The sequence below is a fragment of the Hyaena hyaena genome, unplaced genomic scaffold (genome assembly GCF_003009895.1).
Source record: "Hyaena hyaena isolate Hyena2069 unplaced genomic scaffold, ASM300989v1 scaffold_599, whole genome shotgun sequence".
Classification (NCBI taxonomy): Eukaryota; Metazoa; Chordata; class Mammalia; order Carnivora; family Hyaenidae; genus Hyaena; species Hyaena hyaena.
In genome coordinates, this window is record NW_024081230.1 from 418,154 (window position 1) to 442,562 (window position 24,409).

General features: G+C 37.1%; 1 protein-coding gene across 3 annotated transcripts; it reads right to left on the reverse strand.

The window, feature by feature from the left end:
* Nucleotides 1-881: 881 nt before the first annotated feature.
* Nucleotides 882-24,355, reverse strand: PPP2R3C (protein phosphatase 2 regulatory subunit B''gamma). 3 transcript variants are annotated; one of them, XM_039256989.1, is made up of 13 exons: nucleotides 24,029-24,355; nucleotides 19,148-19,275; nucleotides 16,463-16,567; nucleotides 15,291-15,403; nucleotides 14,400-14,497; nucleotides 12,451-12,521; nucleotides 9,877-10,009; nucleotides 9,390-9,445; nucleotides 9,239-9,314; nucleotides 8,380-8,516; nucleotides 6,107-6,244; nucleotides 3,222-3,281; nucleotides 882-1,179 (listed from the first exon to the last, which is right to left on the reverse strand). In XM_039256989.1, the coding sequence occupies exons 1-13, from the start codon at nucleotides 24,084-24,086 to the stop codon at nucleotides 991-993; spliced, it is 1,362 nt and encodes a 453-aa protein (XP_039112920.1). In that variant the 5' UTR covers nucleotides 24,087-24,355; the 3' UTR covers nucleotides 882-990. The 3 variants fall into 3 exon arrangements, with proteins under 3 accessions (XP_039112920.1, XP_039112922.1, XP_039112921.1); XM_039256991.1 differs by having other exon boundaries at nucleotides 24,025-24,106; XM_039256990.1 differs by lacking the exon at nucleotides 24,029-24,355 and adding an exon at nucleotides 21,445-21,470.
* Nucleotides 24,356-24,409: the final 54 nt, after the last annotated feature.

A 24,409-nucleotide genomic window follows, 5' to 3' on the forward strand; every position in this document is an offset into this window, starting at 1 on the left:
AAAGCCACTAGATACGAAAGTTTACCTAGAAACTTTTCTGATTCTAGTAGAAGATGACTTATGAAGGTTTTGTTTCTTAAATTTCACTTTCTCTACTTGTCTAACAGTGGCCAGTTTGTAATGTTTATATAGTTATTCACCGTGCCTTAAATTTTTATACTTTATTTATGCAAACTATAAAATTTCCCAGAAATACATTAAATGGTTTTGTCTTATTTTTAAGCCTCTTTCACTTTTCCTTCCTTTTCAACTCTTTTTATAATTTCTATTCCATTTGGATCATAGGTTCATGATATTTTACCCTCTTCTAATCTTTTTTCTCATAGAAAAAATGAAATATAGAACAGTTTGAGAATCTTTACACTGAATTAAATTCTCTAACAAAATCCTGAATGAAATGGTAGTTACATTTTGTAAAATGTAACCCTGGTACTGGTTAATAAAGCTAGACAGATTTTTAAAAAATATAATAGTGTTTTTAATTAAAATATTAACTTGAATACTTTTTATTGGAACATCCTCAAAAGAAACATCATGTCCAAAGACTTCTAACCTAGAAATGAAATGGTTATATTCTAATGAATGGGTAAGTTTATAATCTATGATACACTTAATGCTTTAGAAGACTCAAGGTTAAGTGACCACATATAAATTATCCCTCAAATATTCAAATTCTTAATGTCTAATGTCAGAAATATCCCATGAAAAATTCCTTTATTTCTGAAGATTATACAGATTTAAAGTGGACTCCTACGTTCACCAAATCACACTTGCCATATTTGAGCTAAGTGGAACCAGAATTAACTACCTCCTAAAACATTTCGTTCTATTGCTTCCCAGCTACTGCAACCAAAATTCCAGTAACCAGAGCATGTGCTGTGTTCTATACCCATAAAGTAGTTTATTTAGGCCGTTTCTAAGGTTGCAGCTTGAAAGGTTTTGCACGTAGCATTCAAGCTTATCTTAACGAACAGTCTAGTCTTTGAGAGATCATGTATCATCAAGGTCTGCAGAGTTTTCATTGTCATTTGCAACAAGGGCTTCTCTGTTCTCATAAGTCCAGAAGCCATTCAGATCGATTAGAATGGTGGTGACTGTGTCTCCTTGATTACTGTTGATTAAATCCTGAAGAGAGATTTTCAAAGGATCCTTTGGTTTAACCATGTCAAAGATTTCATCCTGTGAGAGAGAGAATTAAATACAATGAAATCTGGTACCGGATGAACTTAATTTCTATCATATAGTGATGGGAAATTCAAGGCTGACACTCGTCCTCGTTTTTTTTCTTTTCCATTTAACACACCTTTTCCCCAATTACAATCAGAATTTTACTGGAAGATTTTTTAGGTATGTGGTAGCTATCGTAAAAGGCAAAGAAACTGAGACTCAAGAGTTTCATCAGATCCAAGCTATATAGCTAATTAGTGGCAAAACTAATGCCGTGTTCTTTGAATACATGTTAAGTATTTTATACTTTTCTGTTGTCTTCCAATTCTTGGTAAAGCAAGGTCTTGATTTAAGTACAAACTCAGCTCAAACTAAAAAATGCTTCCAGAGCCAAGATAATGACAAGGTTTCATTTCCAGTATTGATGTCAACCTTTTATACTCTGGATCTAAGATGGGTGGTGGGTGGGGGAGATTTGGTATTAAGGAATTCCAGAATGACCATGAAATTGTGCTAGAATTTACTGGAATAGATGGAAAAATCTCTTCTATCTTATGAGACACATCTATATGAATATTTATAAGGAATTAGGTACACGTTTTCTAATCTTTTTGAGTAAAATTACTCAGGATTTAGTAGCATTCAAAGAGGGAGATTACATTTTAAAGAGATTAGAACAATTCAGGTAAATGAACTGTATGAGCTTTTAATCTTGTATGTTTGTGAAATGTCCTTTTCTAGGTTAGTGGCAATTTAAACTGACTAGTTCTTAGGTTGCCTGTTGCATAGTTTCACATTTGTTCATTTATAATAAACCAAAATAGCCCTTATCTTATATTTAATTAAAACCAGATGGGTTATGTTACTACATTACTTAGCCTGAACCAGATTCTGTACTGGATACTGAATGTTTTTTATAGCTGGTAAAGTCTACAAAAATGCTAAGTAGCATGTATTTCACATAGTCTTAGTTTTCATATTGTAGGACCGATGTTTCCTTAATAATATTAAAGCAAGCAAGACCTTTGAAGTAGATTAAAAAAGTGCCCACGCCTAAATACAGTCGACTCTTGAACATGGATCTGAAATGCATGGGCCCACTTAGACATGGATATTTTTGATAAATACAGTATACTGTAAACGTATTTTCTTTTCCTTACGATTTTTTCTAAGTTTTTTTCTCTAGCTTCATTTTAAAAAGTATAGTATATAAAACGTATACAAAATATGTGTTCACTGACTGTTTATGTTATTTATGTGAGGCTTCCAGTCAAAAGTAGGCTATTAATAGTTAAGTTCTGGGGGAGTCAAAAGTTATACTTGGAGGGGGCGCCTGGGTGGCTTAGTCGGTTAAGCATCCAACTCTTGATTTCAGCTCAGGTCATAATCTCATGGTTCCATAGGATCAAGTCTGGCATGGGGCTCTGCTGACAGCGCATAGCCTGCCTGGGATTCTGTCTGCCTCTCCCTGGCTCACAATCATGCTCTTTTTCTCTCTCAAAATAAAAGTTTTTTAAAGTTACATGTGGATTTCCAACTGCTTGGGCAAGGCTGGTGGGGTGTTGCCCCTAGCTCCTGTGTTGTTCAAGGGTCAAGTACAGTTACCAAGTTAAAAATTCATTTTAACTTGGAATAGGCTGCCAAGGGATGCAGGTTATATTCATTCTCTTAATTTTCAATCAAAATGAGTGTTTCCAATGAAAATACAGGATGACAATGCTAAAATCATTACCTATACAAATCATTAGTGAAGTGTAGTCTCAGTTTCTAATGATTGAAATACTGGTTCAGAACAAATAACAGCAAATACCTGATTTCATATAAAAGTTTCTTTCATATAATATTTCATTTTATATGATTATCTGGTGATAATCTGGTATTACATATACCAGTAATACTGGTGATTATCTTGTATTACATATATTAAAATAAAAGGTAGAGAGCCTGGCTGGCTCAGTTAGCAGAGAATGCGACTCCTGGTCATGAGTTCAAGCTCCATGCTGGGTGTAGAGCTTACTGAAAAGAAAAGAAGAAAAAAGAAAAGAAAAGGTAACCTTGACATCTTGAAATGAAACAGGATCTTGTCCGTGGATTTTCATTAGTTCCTGTATGGCCTGTATGGATAGAAATAGGTCTGTAAATAAAAAATGCACAACAGCCCCCTTCCTGTCCCATGGTCCCTTTCTAGTTCTACTTCCTTTTCCTATCAGACCACAAGCCTTAGCATTTCAACCACCCTTACCAATATTCTTAACTTCCTTGACCCTGCTTCACATCCAGTCAGCAAAACTTAAACAATTTCAACCTTTTGGGATCTATAGTTTGCTACTGAGAATTCCATAAAAAGTATCCAAGACTATAGATTTTTGCTACTATGTAGGAAATACTATGTTCCAACCTCAGAATGGCCTTTATATGGCCTAGCAATTATTCTGTTATGCCTGATCCACTCATTTTCCAGGAATGCTGTTCATACTTTCACCATTCTTTAAGACACCCAATCTGCCACCTCTGCCTCCCACCCTATACTTTGCCTTCTACTTCACAGAAAAATATGGAAGCAAAACTCCCTCAAACTCTTCTCTTTTATAACCTTTAACAACAAAAAACCCCTCCTAACTAAAGCAACTACTGTGATCCAGTTGGACTAATAAATATTTAGGTGAGAGTCATTCACTGGAAAATTCTTGGTAAATAGTCAAATAAATACACTGTAGGTGCCTACTCTGTAAGTGGTGCCACCAGTATCAGTGTGTGCACAGTGCATCTCTTTGAAGTAGAGGAGAATCTCTGAGTATACCCACAGCTACTAGAGGGGTAGACCTGGAGATATATCTAGAGTGGACCATCTAGGTCCACCATTATAACTAGGATATTGATGTACAAAGACTTTATGAACGGCTTAGGATTACAGGACTTAGTACCAATACATAATTACTTTAGCCCATAAAACCAAGCCTAAATATTTTGATAAAATAAATGCATGTATAAAAAAAAATTTTTTTTTTTGAGAGAGCAAGCAGGAGGGACAGGAGGAGGAGAGAGAGAATCTTAAGCACAGAGTTTGACTTCATGGCTGTGGGATCATGACCCGAGCTGAAATCAAGAATCGGACACTCAAAGTGAATGAGCCACCCAGGTACCCCAATATAAAATATTTGACAAAATTTAGTATTCTAAGAGAGGATACTGTAAAGAAATCTTTATGAAAAAGGGCTGTGTTTAATTTCCAAAAGATGTATGTACTTTGTTTTCCTAAAATTGAATCTTATTGAATAGGTCTGACTAAAGTGGGGGATCCCTATGATGAGTTGGTATTACATTCTCAGATTAGCCATGGACTCAATTTTTTAAGAAAGTATGCCAATACTGTAATTGTAATTTATCCTAATATTTGCAGTCATTACTACAGGAAATCATAATGGAAGTTTTAGGGAATTTAACATGAAACTTAGAAATATATAGTATGAAATTAAGAAACCAAATTGTGATTTTTTTTTTTTTTTTAATTTCTAGGAGAGAGAGAGAGACAGCGTGAGCAGGGGAGGGTCAGAGAGAGAGGGAGTCACAGACTGAAACAGGCTCCAGGCTCTGAGCTGGCAGTCAGCACAGAGCCCGACGCGGGGCTCGAACCCACGAACCGCGAGATCATGACCTAAGCGAAAGTCGGATGCTTAACCGACTAAGCCACCCAGGCGCCCCCCAAATTGTGATTTTTAAAATATCCCAAATTTTTAAATGGAAAAGAGACAGCCTCTGGGAAAAAAATGGTTTATGACAAAGATGTGAAAATGTCATTTTTATTGTTAAAAAAAAAAAAGCCATTTCTCTACTGTTGTCTTAACCATATAAAAATTAGTCTTCTAAAAACTGTGGAAATAAGACAATGGAATGAAATACTACTGTACAAAACTATTCTAGATAGAAAACTCATCAAATTTAGGAACGATCTGTCTTAAAATTGCAGACATTGCTACTTTTATACCTTGTGCATCTGAATGCTTATCAGAAAAGATACAATCAAATTTTCCTTCAGAACTCATCATGATACTCTCTGAGATCACCTAAGGCACAACATAAGTACTTCAACAATAATGTTTTCATGCTGAAATGTGGCACACAATTCTAGCCAGTTTTAAAATTATTATTCCTATATTTAAGTTCCTTTTTTTTTTTTTTTAGTTTATTAGAGAGTGCATGTGTGACACAGGGTGAGGGGCAAGAAGGAGAGAGAGAATCCCAAACAGGCTCTGGGCTGACAGCATAGAGCCTGATACGGGGCTCAATCGCATGACCTTTGGATCATGACCTGAGCCGAAATCAGATGCACAACTGAATGAGCCACCGAGGTGCCCCTACCCAGTTCTAAAATTATTTTAAATATAATAATAATAAGGGGTGCTTGGGTGGTTCAGTCAGTTAAGCCTCTGACTTTGGCTCAGGTCATGATCTCAGTCTGTGAGTTTGAGCCCCATGTTGGGCTCTGTGCTAACAGCTCAGAGCCAGAAGCCTGCTTCAGCTTCTGTGTCTCCCTCTCTTTTTGTCCCTCCCTCTCTCATACTCTGTCTCACTCTCAAAAAATGAATAAGCATTAAAAAAATAAAAAATACTTAATAATAATACTAATATTTTTACAGCACAGCATGTAAAAGAAATCTACTACTACCAAAGCCTGTAAAACTTCTACCTTTTCTGAATTGTTTAATTGAAGCTTCTGTAGCATTTTACACATTAGTTTTTGATCACCAAAGCACAGAATTTCTTATGCATATCTGTATCTCCATGTCCAGTATAACCCAATATATTTACACTTTTTTAGTGTTCTACAACTAATCAAATCAGCTTTTAGTCTATTTAAATAGAAACAAATCAAAACTAAAAGCAGGCCTGATTTTTTTCTAACATCTGTTAGTAAACCTTTATGTTAAATGAGACTTACCCTAAAGAAGTAATTAAGTGAAAAGACATTCAGATATCCTTTGTTCTCAATATCAAGTAATTTGAAAATATACTGCAGAGCTGCAGGTTCTTTTCGATTCTCTAACGCAAGAACAAAGTCCAGGTAGGTCTTATAATCCTATAGAAAAGTAAAGGATGTTCATTAGAAGACTTATTTAGAATTAATTTTTCAAGTGAGTATCTAATGATTTGAAGCTATTTTACAATCAAAGATGGCAATTTTTTTAAAATAAGAAATGAGATACCCATTTGTATACTTAACATTGGTTTCTAGGAATTCTACATAGCAGTTAATCTGTACTGGGGATAGTTTGGGGGACACAGCTTATTTTCTTATGAGAGATTTTTTAAGGAGTAATTTTCTTTGATTATGCCTTTGACATGGACAGGACAGTGACCAAGCTATTGTACAATGCCACTAAATTAGTATCTTCATTTCAGTGTGGTCACTTTGGGAGGAAAAAAGGTTTATTTGGAATGAGTAGTATATTTAGTTACTTTGAAATATTGTTTAAATATTTTTAAATCAGATGATTTCCAATAAGAAGCCATCTTAAGAGTATCAGATATTCTATGGTGAAGTGAAACTGTTCTCATCCAAAGAAAAAAAAAAAAAGCACAAATGAAAGCTAGAATGACATAAAGAGAACAGAAAGCTTTCTCTACAAAAAAGGGATACTCAGATTACTGTTTTTGCATAGTGAAAAGAACACTTGAGAGATTCTTACTTAGAAAAAAAAAAATTTCATTCTTGGAAAATACTTTTTTAGACTAAAATTAAGAATTTCTTTTTGGGGCACCTGGGTGGCTTAGTCTGGTTAAGCGTCCGACTTTCGCTTAGGTCATGATCTCGCGGTTCGTGGGTTCGAGCCCCACATCGGGCTCTGTGCTGACTGCCAGCTCTGAGCCTGCAGCCTGTTTCAGTCTGTGACTCATCCCTCTCTCTCTGACCCTCCCCTACTCATGCTGTCTCTCTCTCTCTCCTAGAAATAAAACATTAAAAAAAAAAAATTCTTTTTGCATAAATTACAGTATAAAGAGCTAAAGAGATGCAGCCTCATCATGATCTAACTGCATCCACAGTTGAAGCCTCTGGTTTACTTGATTCACCAGGAGTCATTATAATAGTGCAAGCTCCTCACTCTGAGGTATAGACAGCTGTTAGAGTCACAAAGCAGAGTTTCTGCACTTCTTCCACCCTTTTCCTATGCCACTGGCTATCAATGGAGTTATTCAGAAAACTCCTATTAAAGCTAAATGATAAAACCAAATACCCCAATATTCTACTGACAATATGACCATTTCTTAACTATCATTCATTTGGCAATTCATCAGATCCTTAATATGTGTTTTTAATAGCAAGGACAGGGATTTTAAAATGCTAGAGGGGCACCAGGGTGGCTCAGTCGGTTAAGCATCTGACTCTTAGTTTCGGCTCAGGTCATGATCTCATGAGTTAGAGACCCACACTGGGGTCTGTGCTGACAGTGTGGAGCCTGCTTGGGATTCTCCCTCTCTCCTCCTGCCCTTTCCCTCTGTGCTCCCGCTCTTTCTCAAAAAACAAAACAAAACAAAACAAAACTTAAAAAAAATAATAAAATGCTAGTTAGAATTTCCTTAAGTATTTTGCATTGTTGTGACAAAAGGACAGGTGCATATTAATTGTTAGGTACTAATACAGCCACTTACAGAAAGTAATACAACCTGATTCTTAGATTTAAACTATGGCATCTGTGGTATTATACCTGACATGATAATTTAAAGAATGAATCCTCTATATGAAAACAGTCAATAGGATTTGACAATTTTTGAGACTTTTGTTTTCTCACTAGTCCATACTCTTCAGGGGAGGTGGGCAGAGGATGGACTAAATGGGTGATGGGTATTAAGGAGGGAACTTGCTGTGATGAGCACTGGGTGTTATATATAAGTGATGAATCACTAAATTCTACCCCTAAAACTAATATTACACAGTATGTTAACTAACTAGAATTTAAATAAAATCTTGAAACCTTGAAAAAGAGAGGCATATTAATAATAAAATGAAAATATTAAAATTTTCTATTTGTCCTGAGTCCATGTTTTAAAGTGAATTTACCTTAGGATCAAAGGCTCCAAAACTCAAACAATTTGATTAGTTCAGACTTTTTAAGATACTGATGTAAAAATAATGCTATATCACATCAAGAAAAGGGTTTGTGGAAATTGTGGGAGCCTAAATTTTTAAAATTTATCAGAGATTTGAACTGCTACCATTTCTCCATCATAAGTGAGACACTCCTGGAAAACACGATCTAAGAAGACATTGGTCATGGTGGCTGTTCCATAGCGGGAGAGTTCTTCTTTACTCAGCATGCCATTGTGATCCTTATCAAGATTCAAATACTGGCCTTGGGAAGAAAAATGATAAAAAGACATTTATGACAAAAATAAAATTCTAATTAGAAGACAAAAGAATAAACACAAAATATTCTTTCTATTGGCTAATACTTTGATTTTCAAACTATATTAGGGTAGTGCTCTAAGATCAACTACCGCTGGACTCTCTATCATACCACCCCTTGAGCTACAGCCAGTCCAAGAAAACCCATCCTGAAGGCCAAGGCCTTTGCGCTATTTCACATCATTATCTGTTTCAGTGTGCAGCTATTTAAAACTTTCCTAGCTTTTGAAATTAGAGAGATAGGGGTCAATAAAAAGCACTGAAATGCTAGTACTTGAAAGCAGAGATCAAGGATGCCAAAATGAGTCAGAAGACCACCCAAGAGAATAATGTAGCAGAGTGATGAAATTAAAGAAAAAAGCAAACAGTCCCTAGAACACCTGCCTCTGGATGTTGACAGCAGTGACATTTTATCACAATGCAAGATAATAGTTGTTGTTCATAATGATGCTTTTGAGTCAATAAGAAAGGGTGAAATTACATTCTGTATGTTCTATTAAAGAGTAAGAAAATGACAAGTAAATTTTAGCAGTTTAGAATACTAGATCATAAGGTAATTAGAATACTTTGATCCTAAGCTAAATTAGCCTATGTATAAAACTGTCCTTTGAACACCAATTAACTGAGAAAAGGATAACTCAAATTTTAGCATTATGATAGGAGCCATACCATAAACCCTTAGGGCAGAAGGTGCAGAAAACCAATTAGTTTCTTGACTCTCTTTGGACAGTTCCTCATCCCTTAACTAAATAAACACAGACATAATTAGAAGACAGTAACTGTCAAGTGATATAATTAAGTATTTTAAAAACATATTTACCTCCAATAAATCATCTAGGAAGCTGCATGCTAAAATATCTTGAATTTTAATCTTCCCTTCAAAGAACAAACACAATTTCATTTAAATAAAAAAAGAGCAACTCAATTTTATAAACGTATTATTTTAGAAGAGTAATCACACAATTGGTACTTTAAAGTTTCATATTTTACATCAAAAAGAACCAATTCTCTGTATATTACATAAAAGGAATAACAAATATCAGAATAACTGGCTTTTTAGAACTGGACAGAGACACTGATTAACCAATTCATATACCATTTTAGAGATGATGCAACTCTTAAGAGGTTAGGTGATATGCCTAGTGTCACACAGCTGGTTATAGATGGTGCAGATAAATCATAAAAGATATTTATATATTAAGGGCAATGACATGTTAGAAAAATAAATGACATTTTCATGACTTTTCTCTGCTTATTAAGATTTAGAATAATATCTTTATAATATCTAAGATAAGATTTTCTTTTACCTGTTCTTAGAGGGTCTAAAAAGAAGAAGAATTTCCTAACTGCTGTACAAACATAAAAGGAGTAAAAAGACTTTTCCAGCCCATCTAATTGTGGCAAGGTAGGGATAAGTTCCAATATGTAGTTTTCTAAATCCTGAAAGAACAAAACAAATCAAAATGTTAAAGTGTTAATGTCTGACCCTGTTTCTTCATTAGACACTGGATGCTGAATTTCAGTTCTAAAAATCATTCAGCATTAATAGTATATTAGTGAAATAAAATCTTATGTTAGTGGTAAAACTTATATTGTGTTTCTACCAATTTACTTTTTATTTCAATTTAACATATTTTTGAGTAGGTAATATATTCTACATAATTCCAAATTCAAAAGGAACAATAAGTATCATTGAAAGTTTCCGCGTCTATTTCCTCTCCCCAGAGGTGACCTACATTATCCAGCTTCTGATCCATCTTCCCAAAATAACTGATGCACATACAAACCAATACATATATGTGCATATTTCTCATTTTCTTTTTATGCAGCATATAGTTGTATACTATGCAAATTCTTCTGTATCTCGCTTTCCTTACTTAACAATATACTTTGCAGTCATTCAATCCTGGCTCTCAAGGAGTTTCTTGTTTTAATTTTTTAATTTAACAAATTTTTAAAATATTTATTTTTGAGAGAGAGGGTGCACATATGCATGCAAGGGAGAGAGGGGCAGAGAGAGACACAGAATTTGAAGCAGGCTCCAGGCTCTGAGCTGTGAGCACAGAGCTTGATGTGGGGCTTGAACTCACAAACTGTGAGATCAATAACCTGAGCTGAGTGAGCCACCCAGGCACCCTGAGGTTCTTGTTTTGTTTTAATATAGTTTATTGTCAAATCGGTTTCAATATAACATCCAGTACTCCTCCCAACAAGTGCCCTCCTCCATGCTCATAACCCGTTTTCCCTGAGGTTCTTATTTTTAAATAGCTATGTATTTTTTCATTGTACGGATATACCATAATCCGTTATTTTTGCTCTCTTTTCATTTTATTTTTAATTAAATTTTTTATTAATTTATTTTTAAATTTACATCCAAGTTAGTTAGCATATAGTGCAACAATGATTTCAGGAATAGATTCCTTAATGCCCCTTACCCATTTAGTCCATCCCCCCTCCCACAAAACTCTCCAGCAGCCCTCTGTTTGTTCTCCATATTTAAGAGTCTCTTATGTTTTGTCTCCCTCCCTGTTTTCATATTATTTTTGCTTCCCTTCCCTTATGTTCATCTGTTTTTGTATCTTAAATTCCTCATGTGAGTGAAGTCTTATGATATTTGTCTTTCTCTAATTTTGCTTAGCATAATACCCTCCAGTTCCATCCATGTAGTTGCAAATATGTACCATAATCCATTTAACCAGTCTTCTATTGCTGGACATTTGGATTGCTTCTAATCTTTTGTGATACTAAAAACAATACTATAGAGACAATAAGCTAATTTTTCATTCACAGATATTATGAGAAAACATGGGACATAATTTCTGTAAGTGGAATTGCTGGGTCAAGGAACGTGCATGTTTATTTTTGATAGACACTGGCAAACTTTCCACCTTGCCCAAAAAGCCCACACCCATTTTACACTCCCACCAGCAATGTGAAGGCTAAACCAACGGCTCCCAGCTTGTGCCCCAGGAATGCTTCAGTGAACACAGGGGTGCAGCAGGATATTTTCAAAATATCAGGAGAAAAGTGACATCTGCCAAAGAGTACATAACAGATGTCAGCTATGAGCTCAAGGTAGTTTGCATTTTCAGCACTGAGATATGTGCTTTTTAATGACATCAATCTTTGCAAAGCTAGGTTCTTGATGGTTGCTATGATAAAGCAAGTACCACAGGAGAATTAGTGTGGAACCGAAAATGAGGATGACTGTCCAATCTAATTGCCAGGTTTGACTACCCATACTTTGCCCCATGGGCACAGATTTCATTAGTAATTGTAATTTAAGAATGAAGCAAAAATATTACTTTTCTACTTTATATGTATTATTTTTTTAAATGACTAATACAATAACAAACTTAATGAAAACTTTCATAAACTGTTTAGAACCAGCCGGTTAATAAATGGAACTGTTAGGTGTTTCTTTTGATGCAGAGGCACTATGCAAAAATTACTGAGATACTAAGGGCACCATGAATTGAGAGTTTGGGAAACCACACCCCATTTTATATTCCCTTCTTAAATGCATTATCAAACTTTTTAATCTTTGTCAGACTGAAAAATTCCTGGCCCTGACATTTATGGCACTCATGAATAACCAAAAGCTTTCCTCTTTTTCTTCAATGAGTTTTAATGCTGTTAAAACACTATATTCTTTTTATTTTTGAAAAGCTCTTTTTAATAGTTGGGAAAAAAAGTTGGAGAAAAAGAACCAAAAAAGGAATTTTTGTGGTCAATACTCATTTTTAAAGTTTGTTTTTGTTTTAGAAACATGTTATTTGTAAAAACAAAAACAATGTTAGAATCACCTATAATCCAACCAGTAATAACTACTACTACTATTTTGGTGTCTACAGTAGTTATTAAAGTAGGTTAATACTTACAGATTCCCGTAGGTAACCTTGTCCAGCAACATCATATAAACTGAGTCCTATTCTTGTTTGATGAAGCCAAACTGACAATACATAAGATGAAATGTAATTTTAAGATCTGTTCTTTAGCATATATTTGAATAAAAGGAGATAAACAGCTAGATTAGAGGACAAACTAGTAACTCTACCAATATACTTCTCACACATATATTACCCCAAAATTGCTTGTAACAAAATATACCATAGAATTGTGGCAGATATGACCAATTCTACCTTGCCTAAAGACAATAAAGTTGATACCCTTGAGAATATTGCCCTTTACCCATTAAACTTGATGTTTCAACAAAAAGGGACAGTGATTGTAATGTTATGCCTTCAATGAAGGTACATTTATTCTAGTGGGGTTAATTACTATGACTAAGTATTAGTTAAAAGTCATATATCTAGAACTTCACAGACCTTTATGGAACTTAATAGGAATCATAACAACTCCAGGTTGTTTAATAAAAACTCCTAGAATGTGATGCTACAATTCTGAGTTTGAAACTATCCTCAGGCAACTCAACCTATAATACAACTGACCCTTGAACAACATGTGTCTGAACTGTGTGGGTCCACTTATACACGAATTTTTTTTTTTCAATAAATACAGTATAGTACTGTAAATGTACTTTCTCTTCCTTATGATTTTTTTTTTTTTTTTAAAGTAAGCTTCATGCCCAGTGAAGAGCCCAATGCAGGGCTTGAACTCGATCCTGAGATCAAGACCTGAACTGAGATCAAGAGTCAGAGATTTAACTGACTGAGCCGCCCAGGCACACCTCTTTTTTAAGTAATCTCTATACCCAACATGGGACTCAAACTCACAATCCTGAGATTAAGAGTTATACACCCCACTTAACTGAGCCGGCCAGGTGCCCCACCTTACAATTTTCTTAATAACATTCTTTTCTCTAGCTTACTTTCTTGTAAGAATATAGTATGTAATACATGTAACATATATACTATGGATTAATCAACTGTTTATATTATTGGTAAAGCTTCCAGTCAACAACAGGATATTAACAGTTCAGTTTCGGGGGAGACAAAACTTATACTCAGATTTTTGACTACACAGGAGGTCAGTGCCCCAACCCTTGTGTTGTTCAAGAGTCAACTATATATTGATGAAATAGAATTACCAGTGAATTAAAATAATTTAAATCACCATACATTAAAACTCTTATTTTAGCTCTTAATATATAGCATTATTTATTTATTCAGAGAGAAAAAGAGAGCATACAAGTTGGGGAGAGGGGCAGAGGGAGAGAGAATCTCAAACAGGCTGCATGCTCAGTGTGGAGCCCAATGTGGGGCTTAATCCCATGACTTTGGGATAATGACTTGAGCCAAAATGAAGAGCTGGATATTTAACCTACTGACCCACCCAGGCGGCCCTGATAATTTTAGCTAATATCTTTAGGATACATGTTTTTGTTTTGTTTATAATAATGAATCCAAATTGGGGCACTCGGGTGCCTTAGCTGGTTATAAGCATCCAACTTCAGCTCAGGTCATGATCTCACGGCTCATGAGTTTAAGCCCTGCATTGGGCTCTGTGCTGACAGCTCAGAGCCTGGAGCCTGCTTCAGATTCTGTGTCTCCCTCTCTCTGCGCCTCCCCCAACTCATGCTCCCACATTCTCTCTCTCTCTCACACACACACACACAAATAAATAAGCATTAAAAATTTTTTTAAATAAAATAATGAACCCAAATTTAGGGTAAGAAGTCTCAGCTCTAGTAAATTCCAAGAGAGAACTGGAAAATAAGAAAACAATTCTGGGTCAAAAGATAAGAAATTCTGCTATTTAGACTTACTAAGAAAGTTGTTTCAGATGGAAGGAGGACTATAAAAGCATATGCCAAAAACTCTTTGATTCCCAGATAAGAGGAGTTTAAGCACAATGAAAATGAAATCACCTTTTCTCATGACATAATTGAAGAACTGCATAATAGAAATTCTCCCGTAAGAGTCTGTATGAAGGAGTTTAGCAAAGACTTTTGCTGTAAAAAACTGCCTAAGGAAAGGAAATAAAGATTAAAATCATCTGCCAACATAATATAAAAATGACTTCTATATTGAATTAGCTAGCAATAGCATGAATCCAAACAATTAAAAATCAAAATGAAAAAAATCAAAGGGAGAATCATGGCTCAAAACTTAAAATATTAAGTCACAGATCTTTGTATTTTATCATCCTAAGAATGAAATCTGGCCATGTGTAGCAGCAACATGGATGGACTTTGAGGGTGTTACGCTGAGTGAAATAAGTCAGGCAGAGAAGGACAAATGCCGTATGTTTGCACGTATAGGAGGATTAGGAGGAACTTAACGGAGGACCGTGGGGGAGAAGGGGGGAAATAGTTGGGGAGAGGGAGAGAGGCAAACCATGAGAGACTCTTGAATGCTGAGAACTGAGGACTGATGGGTGTGAGGGGCGAGGGGGGAGATTGGCATGAGCACTGAGTGTTATATGGAAACCAACTTGACAATAAACTATTTGTAAAAAAATAAAATAAAAAATAAAAATTCAAGTATAATTAACAAAAAAAAAAGCCCATACTGTTGTAAATAAATTTACTATATATATATATATATGTAGTTGTATAGTATGTAAATATACCATATTATGAACTATTATTTATTTTAATAACTTCACCAATGTAATTTTTTGACTAATTTTATTAAATTTATTAATAACTCAAATGGACTCAAACTGTCACACCACTCTTATATTTTCATTAACATTTATTTGAGGCATTTAAAATGCTTAACATAACGTACTCCTTTATTAATTATACTATTCTTACCTGCACTTTGGTCCAGCCTTTTCACCAACTTTCAAAAAATTTTCATAATTAATCATTGCTTCCTCTCCAATCATAGGTGGTGTTTGGTGCTTATCCAGCAAAAACCATAAGTTCTTAGGAGAATTAGAGAAATGAAGATGTTACAGTAACAAAACAAAATTTAACATTAGTTAAATGTGTTATCTCTATTAAAATGATAGCCTGATAGAAGTTTAATATTAAGATGAATCCCATCCCCTATTATCCTTTTGATTACTAATAACATAATACAACCAGCTAGCAATAGCTAGCATTTATTGAATGTCTAAGTTTAAAGTTTTCATATACAGTACCTCCTTAATCCATATAACTATGTGACGTAGACACTGTTATCTCTACTTTACAGATGAGATTTGGAGCATAGAAATGATAAGTCCATTGCCTAAGATCACAGAGCTTGGCTAGGATGTGAGCCCCAGTGTCTTTTTTTTTTTTTTTAATGTGTATTTATTATTGAGACAGAGAAACAGAGAATGAGTGGGGGAGGGGCTGAGGGAGAGGAAGACAGAATCTGAAGCAGGCTCCAGGCTCCAAGCTGTCAGCACAGAGCCCGACGTGGGGCTCGAACCCACAAACTATGAGATCATGACCTGAGCCCAAGTCGGACGCTCAACCACCTGAGCCCCTGCAGTGTCTTGACCCTACACTGGTGACTCTCAACTTTGGCCTCATGTTAGAATCACCTAGGGACTTTAAAACTTTTTTTTTTAACGTTTATTTTTGAGAGAGAGACAGAGAGAGAGACAAAGACAGATAGCGTGAACAGGGGAGGGTCAGAGATAGAGGGAGATACAGAATCCGAAACAGGCTCCAGGCTCTGAGCTAGCTGTCAGCACAGAGCCCGATGCGGGGCTCGAACCCACGAACCATGAGATCATGACCTGAGCCGAAGTCAGACACTTAACCGACTAAGCCACCCAGGCACCCCATTACCTAGGGACTTCAAAAAAAAAAACAAAACTATCTTTGGGAGAACAGTGCCTAGGCAAGCTCTGTGGCTGATTTTGATAAGAATTATTGCTCCAGGGCCTTCACCCACTCTGCAGTAATGGCTCCATTAAGAAACCCTGAGATCCTATATGACTAGTACAAATAAGAAATGGCTAGCATCCAAAGCAACCTTTTATACTTACCTGTAATTCTTCATTATCTAATAGTTCTCTGCTTTTCCTCTGCAGAAAGACAGCTCTGGATTCTTCTCTTAATTTTTGTAGTAAGACTTCATCTTCAGCTGGCAGCTAAAAATACACTAGAGTTAATTTCTATGCCTAAATTCTAGACTTTTGGATTATGTAAAATATATTTGGCCTCAGAAAATAAGTACATAAAATAAGTACACATCCTCAAATTACTTTTTGTATCTCAATTTTGCTTAACTTCAAGATATTCACTTAAAAAGTTCATTTAGGGACACCTGGGTGGCCCAGTCAGTTAAGCATCCAACTTTGGCTCAGGTCATGATCTCATGGTTCATGAGTTCAAGCCCTGCATCAGTGTAGAGCCCACTTCAGATCCTCTATCCCTGCCTCTCTCTGCACTTCCTCTGCTCACATGCACACACACTCTCTTCCTCAAAAATTACATTTCTTAAAAAGTTCATTTAACAAAAAAAGATCCACAGAGGATTCAATGATCAGAAAGACCAGATCCCTTCCTAGAAAGAACTAATAGCCTAGCCCAAGTTTCATTTTATATTCTCAGAGCACTCTTTCCACTATAACCTTAGTCTGACACAGAATTAAATTAGGACTAACTGAAGATAGACTGCCTTAGCAGAGTATGCCTTTTGAGCCTAGATGACCTTACTTCTTGGAAATGGTTAAGCCAGTGTCTATTGTGTTCACCTCCAAGTAGAGGGTCTGCCCACTGGGGTGATTTCCATAAACAAGGCTTAAGAATGACTCATTCCAATTCAACTTCAAACAATTTACTCTAAGGATTTCTTCTTCTATATCCCTGCCCCATTAAATGTGGCTAAGTAACCATAATCCAAATTAACCATGGTTTTTATGTTTCATCTACAAGAATTAAGATGCCATCCCTCCCATGAAAAGGAATGGGGAAGAAAGAAGCATCAGGAGGTGAGGCTGGGGCTGAGACTCTGTGTTCCAGTAGCTAGTCAACCAGCTAATAAGCCAAGGAGAGACGTGGTGACCAAAGATAATAGGTGGTTTCTCCAAAGCTGTGGAAAGATGGAGAGAGAAGAGAAAAGAACATCCCAACAATCCACATCTGCAGACAGGAAACCATCTGGGATCTGGGAGAGGTCACGGTGAGGAGGAAACAGAAATTGGGACATAGGGGATTCCCTCAGGAACCACATAGGAGAGCCAAAGGTTAGTACTGGAAATACAGGAAAAGCGAGTCCTGGGCTCAGAAATGGGGTCATATCAACATCTAAGGGCTGTTCCTGGGTTAGTAAGATACGATTTCATAATCCTGATTAAATGAGATCATGAATATAAAATGCTCTGAAGTACATCAGCACTCAATAAATGTCCATTCTCTTCCTGGACCCCCCAGACTATTGAAAATTTTCAGCTGTCTAGTGGACTCTGTTTAAGAAAGCATGAAATGCAAAAAGCAGAAATATGTATGATATCCCATTTTTGTTATACATGTACACAAAAGTATGTAGAAGAATTCATGCAAAAATACTTACTTTACATCTCTGTGCAATGTTATGGGAAAATATCAGCTGTATTTTCTCTTTTCCATGACAAATGTGGCTTAGTTACCTAATTTGTTTTACAAGGTTTTATTTTTAAGTAATTTCTATACCTGATATGGGGCTCAAACTCATGACCCCAAGATCAAGAGTTGGATACTCTACTAATTGAGCAAGCCAGGTACCCCTCGTCATGTAATTCTTAAAAGACTGGGAAACGGTATTATAAAAAGGTTTCCAATAAAAATGGTTCATTTGGAAAAAATTTATACTTATATTAGTACGTTGCTCCTACTTTCTTTGTAAATAACGTTATAACTGAGTTAAGGTAGTGGTTTTAAGAGACATTCTGGGGGCGCCTGGGTGGCTCAGTTGGTTAAGTGTCCAACTCTGGCTCAGGTCATGATCTCATGGTTTGTGAGTTTAAGCCCCACATTGGGCTCTCTGCTGACAGCTAGCTCAGAACCTGGAGCCTGCTTCAAATTCTGTGTCCCCCTCTCTTTCTGCCCCTCCTCCACTATGCTCTGTCTCTCAAAAAACAGATAAATGTTAAAAAAAAAAAAAAAAGACATTCTGCTAAAATTCCATTAACTTTTCTACAGTGGTCACATTTTACATAATACTAAATAGGTCTTATTCCTTCAACTTCAGCTATAAGTAGCTTTCTTAAGGTCTTACTGTGTACTAAAATCTTTTTCAAAGACTTTATGATTTTGGCACGAGGAAACAATGAACTCTAACTCTTCAAGTTTTCCATTTTAATGTTTTTCAGTTCAACCTTGAGCAAAATGTATTATACTTTACATCAGGAGTAAAAGACAAATGTTAAAAACGGTGATCAGCCCAAGTAAACCTAAGTCTTATAAAAAAACAACATAATCCTATAGAATACCTACCAGAAATATCCACAGGAAAAATCAGGAAGAAAAAGCCAATAACACAAAAAATGGGGGCCAGGTAACAACTTTGTGTTCTTATACCAATTTATATCACTCTGAGATTTTATCAATTCCAAAACAATAAGATCAACAAGGATAAATACATAAAATTTAAAATATAATCCTGTATTTATATAAAAGATTCTGATTCCATTTTAAAAATTAAATTTCACTTATAAACTATGTAAGACATTTGCTTAGATACCACTTACCCTATAATAAAACCGGGGAATGGTTTTATAGAATTCATTTGTGTTTTTCCTATCTCCTTTCCATTCCGAGTAGTATTTGGTAAATAAATCCATTTCTTCATCTTTTAATTCTTGTTCACTTTTTTTTTCTGGTAACAAAATAGATTAAAAGGGGATAAGCACTTTTAAAATCAGTATTTTTGGGGCACCTGGGTGGCTCAGTCAGTTAAGCATCCGACTTCGGCTCAGGTCATGATCTCATGGTTTGTGGGTTTGAGCCCCATGTCTGGCTCTGTGCTGACAGCTAGCTTAGAGCCTGAAGCTTGCTTCAGATTCTGTGTCTCCCTGTCTCTCTGACCCTCCACTGCTCACGCTGTCTCTCTCTCTCTCTCAGAAATAAAAACATTAAGAAAATTTTTTAAATCAGTATTTTCTACTGCAGGGTGATTACAGTGCAAAAAAGACATTCAAAATTGTGCTTAGATACTGAACATTATTAATTTTTTGGAAATAGCAAGAATCACTATCTTCAACTGGAAAAAAGTCCCCTGCACCTTCAACCATATCTCAGCTGCTCCTTCCACTTCTTTTTCTTTTTATCACTATACTTGTCTCTTCCTCAAGTCACTGCCTCTCTTACAGACTTCTGGCATGTTGATGATTCATTCCATCAAAGGTACTTACTGAGCACCTACTATGTATAGAACACTTAGACATGGGGGGCTACAGTGGTAAGAAAACAGACACACCCCCTTGACCTCATGGAGTTTCAGCCTTGAAATCACTATTCAAACACTACCTACTGCAAACCCCTTCCATCTGAAGCTCAGATCTCAGGATGCTTTTACCTTCCAAACTGCCTGCAGCTGGCCTATAACCATCTCATTTAGTCAGTCTGCCACAGTGTGGACCATAGCAATGGGTGTGGTGCTCTTCACCTCAATGCCTTGCAATCATCAAGGAAGGAAAAACGTTTATGATATTAACCATGACACCTCAACTCGGGAGAGGGGTCACCTCTGTCACTCAGTTCCATGACAAGTCCACAGATCTTAGCTGCTCCTAAATATACTAACCTTAAACTTAAATAAAATCGTAAACTCTCATATACTCTCAGATAACTTTTCTCTCCTGGTTATTCAAAACCTCACTGTCATAAAACTCACACTTCAGCCTCACTGAAATCTTCAATTCTGGGATCTAATTTCTCAATAGACTTACTCAATAGGTTTACTCTCATCTTCCTGGTCTCACTTCCTTCCAGTATGCCTACAGTTGTTCCCCTAAACCTCTCTTATGTCTGCATTTCTGCCACATGTGCCATGTTAATTCTTGGAACACACTGTCAATTCTCTTATTTTCTGACCATTTATTTTTATTAATCTTTCTTCCTCATTTCAACTTTTGTAATGTGACATCTAAGTCCCAAATGTATGTCACTAATCCAGACATTGCTCATGAACTCTAAACTCATACATTCAAAATAAAATAATTTCATCCTTACACTCCAACGTATCTAATAATTTTCCCATCCCTCACCCTACTACTCTTCTCCTAATTCCATGTTCCAATCCCAGTTAATGGTATTCATCCAGTCACCCAAGCCCAAACCCCTAGAGTCATTTTCATTATTTCACTCACTCTTTTTCACTCAACTATTCTGGGGATACACAAGTATACGTGTGAGTGGACACATGCACATGTGTCTATACCTACACAAAGCTTTCAACAGTGTCTGGGAAAGCTTCATGGAGATGAAACTGAGCAAAAAAAAAAAAAAAGAAGAAGAAGGCAAGGAAGCAGGCTATCCAGATATGTTGGGAGAAGGGCATACCAGGCAAGGAAACAGCCAGTGCTAAGGCCCTAAGATAGCAGTGCACCTGGCATGTCCAGGGAAGAGGGAGGCAGTCAGTGTGGCTACAGCAGAGTGAGCCAAAGGAAATAGTAGATGAGGGAAGGCAGATTAATGGGAGGTAAGGCCACTAGTTCATTGGAAGGACACTGGCTTTTATACTGGTGAGGGAGAGAGCAGAAGCAATTAGGAGGCTAATGAAGTAATCCAGGTGACAGATGGTGGTGGTCTGGATCTTGGTGGCTGCAATGGAGGCAGTTAGGAGTAAATACTCTGAATATATTTTCTTTTTAGTCCCAGGATTTGCAGACACACTGGATGTGGATATCAGAGAAAAAGAGCAGTTGAAGATATCTCTAAAGACTTTGACTTGAGCAGATGAGGATGCCAATATCAAAGATGGGGAAAGCTGCAAGTTAGAAAGGAAAGCAGGAGTTCAGTTTTGGACAAGTTAAGATTAAGATACCTATTACAGGGGTGCCAGGGTGACTAAGTGGGTTGAGCATCCGACTCTTGATTTCAGCTCAGGTAATGACCCCAGGGTTGTGGGATTGAGCCGCGCACTGTACTCTGTACTGGGCTCTGCACTAAGCATGGAGCCTGCTTAAGATTCTCTCTCTCCCTCTGCCTCTCTCCTGGCTTGTGCTTGTGCTCTCTCTCTCTTAAAAAAAAAAAAAAAAGAAAAAAAAGATAGCTATTAGGACCAAGTGGCCATGTCAAGTAGGCAATTAGATATAGGGGTCTGGCATTTGGGAAGCGGAAATACACATGTAGGAGACAAAAGCAAATATACAGTATTTCAAGCCTTAAGAATAATGGCTAATTTCACCACGGGCATGAGTGTAGATAGTGAATATAATAGAAGCTGACCAAGGACTTAAGCTTTGGGCACTCTGATGGTAAACTGCTGGGGAGAAGACAAAGATAGAGAAGGGATGACTGGTGAGATGGGAAGTAAACTAAGGGAGTGTGTCTCCCAGAAACCAAGAGAGAAAAGTATGCTTAAGAGAAGAGTGAACTACTATATCCCTGACAGGGACTGCTGGCAGGTCAAGGAAAGCGATGAATAAAAACTGACCACTGGAACCACACAGAGATCACTGATGATCTTGGCAAGCAACATTTACAGCATAGATTTAATCAACAATTCTTTTAACAAGCATTGCTATAAGAGGAACAGGGAAATGAGGCACATCTTAGAAGTAGAAGCTTAAGACAAGAAAGTTTCTTTAAGGTGAAAGAAATATCGCCATGTTTATATACTGATGGGAATGACTGAAAAACTGATGCAGGAAAGAAAGAGTGGACAATGGCAGGAGTACACCTTTGAATAGGCAAACATGGGATTTAGCACACTAATGAAGGAAATAGCCTTAAACAAGAGCTGTACAACCTAAATGATTTACTTATTATTTTATGTATCATCTCTCCCAACACTAAAGCTTAAGTTCTACAAGGTCTTTTTTTGTTTGTTTTGTTAACTGCTATAGCCCAGAACAGTACTTGGCACATAGCAGGCATGCAATGGAGTGAGTTTATGAGCAAAGCAGAGGAAGGGGCATGTGGGTGGCTCAGTCGGTTAAGCTTCCAACTTCTGCTCAGGTAATGATCTTGCAGTTCCTGAGGTCAAGTCCCACATTGGGCTCTGTGCTGACAGCTCAGAGCCTGGAGCCTGCTTCAGATTCTGGGTCTCCCTCTCTCTCTCTCTCTGACCCTCCCCTGCTTGCGTGCGCTCTCTTTCTCGCTCGCTCTCTCTCTCTCTCTCAAAAAATAAGTGAACATTATAAAAAAATGTTTAGGGGCGCCTGGATGTCTCAGTCAGTTAAGCGACCAACTTCGGCTCAGGTCATGATCTCACAGTTAGTGGGTTGAGTCCCGCATCGGGCTCTGTGCTGACAACTAGCTCAGAGCCTAGAGCCTGTTTCAGATTCTGTATCTCCCTCTCTCTCTGACCCTCCCCTGTACATGCTGTTTCTCTCTCTCTCTCAGAAATGAATAAAAAACATTAAAAAAAATTAAAATTTTTTTAAAAACTGAAGAGGAGGAGGATGTACAAGCACATGTAACTTTTTGGTAAGTTTTCCTATAGAGGGTGCAGGAAAATGTAGCAAAAGCTGGAAGGAGATGTGAGAAGTAATGTTTTTCTTACATGGAGTATATTATAACATGTTTGTGTCAGAGTTGATGGAAATGATCCAGTAGAGAAGGAAAATCTGATGATAGCTGAGAGAAGAACAGAACAGGGTAAATTCAGTGAATAAAAGGAAGAGAGCATTATCTAACGTGGGAGTGGAGGAACTGTCTCAAACAGGAGCATGGAGAATTGGTTCATTTTAACAGTGAAGGCAGAGTGTATGGCATCTATGGTGAGGAAAGGGCTGATAGAAATGGTAAATGGGAACAGCTGAGGTTTTTCTTTTCTTCCAGCAGGATATACTGGAGAACTGGATGTCTGGAAGATGAGAACTGCCAGAACTGAGTGTAAGGAAACGAGGAATATGTGTAAATAAATGACTGAAACACTTACTTTTAGGTTCATGCAGATGAATTAAAAGTGAGACAATTTACCATGGTTTCGTTTTTCTCCAGCCGCTTTTGGCTACCCGGAGGGCACGTGTGAAATAGTAAAGACAGTTTTAACCAGGGTAGTAAACAAACAAGTGTAAAGGTGAAGGAAAATGGTAAGGAAAACACAGATTACGAAATCTAAGATAAGGAGGGAAGTAAAAAGTGTGATAGTAAGAAGGCATAAGATCGATGGATTATAGGTTATGGTAGGATCGAAGAGTTGTTGGAACTGGGATTTTTATTCCTCAAAAGCCTAGGTCAAAGCTATGTTAAGTTGGTGCTCTTCATTCTGCAACTCCCCTTCCCGGGAAGTGCGGATCAAACCTTTCAGCAACCCTAAATCACAGTCCAACTGCCTTTGTCAAGACAGCTTTCATAGAAGCGTAAATTGCGGGTCCCAGTAGCTGCTCCTCCTCGATCTCCCCCCATCTTCAGGAATTTAGGGCCTGACTACCTCTGCGAGCAGCCCCTCCCAAACTCACTGTTAGTAGCGGTGTTGGGCGTCCCTAACCGCCGGCGAAGAATTTCTTTCCAGTCCATGGCTGACTCCCGCGCAGCAGCTCCCGCATTTGCTGTTTACTAACCGCTCCACCCTCTACCAGCCCAGACAACAATCACCGCCCAACCTCGTAAAGGTCAGGAATACTCAACCGCCATGTTGGACATGGGCGGAAGTCGGCTGAAGAGGCAAACAAACGATTATGGCCACTGCGGAGAAAACGGCGATCACTTTAACAGCGGGGAAAGCCCACTTGAAAGAGACGGGGGAAAAAAATCCTCCGCAAGCCAGCACCCAACTTCACCAAGTCCAATTTTATAGGTGCAGAATAAGGAAGCCCCAAAACGTGGGGCTTAGGCGCGTG

Bases quoted from the DNA above. Each gene is read 5' to 3' on its own strand.
- PPP2R3C (XM_039256989.1), bottom strand. From the start codon at position 24,086: ATGGACTGGAAAGAAATTCTTCGCCGGCGGTTAGGGACGCCCAACACC. The intron at 14,498-15,290 runs GTAAGAATAGTA...TCCTTTCCTTAG, and splicing joins AAGGCTGGACCAAAGTGCAG to GCAGTTTTTTACAGCAAAAG. The intron at 1,180-3,221 runs GTTACCTTTTCT...TCTCTCTCACAG, and splicing joins TTTCATTTCAAGATGTCAAG to GATGAAATCTTTGACATGGT.